The 2293-nt window shown below is 45.9% G+C and overlaps 1 protein-coding gene across 1 annotated transcript; it reads right to left on the bottom strand.

Moving 5' to 3' along the window:
• Nucleotides 1-316: 316 nt before the first annotated feature.
• Nucleotides 317-2006, bottom strand: LOC135560327 (adhesion G protein-coupled receptor E5-like; the record flags this gene model as incomplete). The annotated part of the gene is made up of 3 exons (XM_065002195.1): nucleotides 317-494; nucleotides 1340-1498; nucleotides 1936-2006. Coding segments are annotated over 3 exons (408 nt in total), but the record flags the coding sequence as incomplete, so codon positions are not given.
• Nucleotides 2007-2293: the final 287 nt, after the last annotated feature.

Here is a 2293-nt window from a genome sequence, read left to right as displayed (position 1 = left end):
CAGACAAAGGTCAAAGGACAGAGGTTAACTTAGTGAAAAGGGTGTGTGTGTGTGTGTGTGTGTGTGTCTGTTTGTGTGTGCGTGTGTGTGTGTGTACCTGGGAGTGGCTGAAAGAAGGGTTGGTAGTGCTGACCACTGAGTATCTCTTCTTCAGTGGTGTGCAGATACAGGACAGGAGCTTGCCATACTCCTCTCTCACCTGATGGGGGAAGCAGAGCACAGTGTTACACACACACACACACACACACACACACACACACACACACACACACACACACACACAACACACACACAGAAACAGACACACACACACACACCATACCGTTTTGTTCAGTAGGCAGTGCATGATGAACAGCAGTGCTCCCTGTAGAGAGTTGAGGATAGTGAAGAGATATGTCATGACCACTGTCCCCTCCTCTTGGAACTGGAACACTCCAAATATCCACATAGTACCCAACACACACAGCTGGGCCACTGCTGTCACTGTGAACACCCTGGAGAGAGAGAGGGAGGAGGGGGGGAGTAGGGAGGAGGAGAGGGGAGGGAGGGAGGGTAGGGGGGATGGGAGGGGGGAGGGAGGGAGGGATGGTAGAGGGGATGGGAGGAGAGAAGAGGGAGAGGGGAGATGGGAAAAAGTCCATACATTCACTACATTTCTACATTCACCTATCTCTCCGCTTCTCTTTTTGTCTCTCTACATCACTGTCTCTGTCTCTTCCCCTCTCTTCCCCTGTCACACCTGTGTTCCATTCACTGTCTCTGTCTCTTCCCCTGTCACACCTGTTACACCTGTTACACCTGAGTTCCATTCACTGTCTCCAGCGCTCGACGTCGCCGGTCTACTAACCTCCGGTCCTGGCAACCATAATTATGCACACCTGGCAACCCACATTACGCACACCTGCTCCCTCTCGGTGCACACCTGGCAACCCACATTATGCACACCTGCTCCTTCTCGGTACTTGGACTCCATCATTACCTTGATTACTTCCCCTTTATTTAGCCCTCAGTAGCCTGTCTTCGGGCAGTATTGGTTCCGTTCACGTTCAGTACGCTGCTCCTGTTGAGTTTATCTACTTGTTCTCATTAATAAACTCTCCTTCTGCACCTACTTCCTGACTCCTAGTGTATAGGTTACGCTCTCGCTTTCTCTCTCTCCCTCCATCCCTCTTTCTGTCTCTCAGTTTCACACTCTCTCTCTCTCTCTCTCTTTTTCTCTCCCCATCTCTCTCTCTCTTTTTCTCTCCCCATCTCTCTCTCTCTCCATCTCTCTCCATCTCTCTCTCTCTCTTTTTCTCTCCCCATCTCTCTCTCTCCATCTCTCTCTCCTCTCCCCCACTTGATCTTGCGTAGGTTGGAGAGGTCAGGGTTGAGACTAGAGAACTTCTGGGCAAGCCTCCAGACAGTGATGATGAAGAAGAAAGCGTTGAGGATGATGATGGTGCACACTGGGCCAAAGAATCTCCAGATGAATCCTCTCTCCAGAGACAACCAACAGCTGACACACAGAGAGGATAACGTTAGAATTAGGTTATCTGGTATTATTTACATGTTATATTTACGTTTTATAAAACCTCTCTCCAGAGACAACCAACAGCTGGATAATATTAAAATTAGGTTATCTGGTATTATTTACATGTTATATTTATGTTTAATAACACCTCTCTCCAGAGAATTAACCAACAGCTGACAGAGACAGGATAACGTTATAATAATGTTATATATTGTTATTTATATGGGACAGATTTGCTACACAGTCTCTCACACACCCACAACAACACACACACACCCACAACAACACACACCCACACACACACACCCACACACCCACACACCCACAACAACACACACACACCCACAACAACACACACCCACACACACACACCCACACACCCACCCACACACCCACACACCCACACACAGACTCAGACTCACTGTTGTGTGGTACCATATCCATCTGGGTAGGTGATAGCAGAGATGATGACTATAGTCAGTGGCAGTCCATATCCCCAAGTTTACAGCATTCATACAGGTACAGAGAGGTTTACAATACAGTAGAATCACAGTTCTACAGTAAGACAAAGAATCAAAGAGCAAAGAGATTCATAAAATACAGGTACAGAGGATTACAGTAAGAAGAAGAATCAACAGAGTTTACTAAGAAGAAGAATCATTAAAATAGCAGTTAAAAGAAAAGTTAACACACCAAGCAGTTAAAGATAATAGAGAGATAATATAACGTTGTAAGAAATAAAATAAAGTTGTAAGAAATAAATAAAATGAAAATATATAA

The sequence above is a fragment of the Oncorhynchus nerka genome, linkage group LG15, assembly GCF_034236695.1.
Source record: "Oncorhynchus nerka isolate Pitt River linkage group LG15, Oner_Uvic_2.0, whole genome shotgun sequence".
NCBI classification, from domain to species: domain Eukaryota; kingdom Metazoa; phylum Chordata; class Actinopteri; order Salmoniformes; family Salmonidae; genus Oncorhynchus; species Oncorhynchus nerka.
Note: the sequence above shows the minus strand (reverse complement) of the source record. Positions and strands in the feature narration are given on the sequence as shown.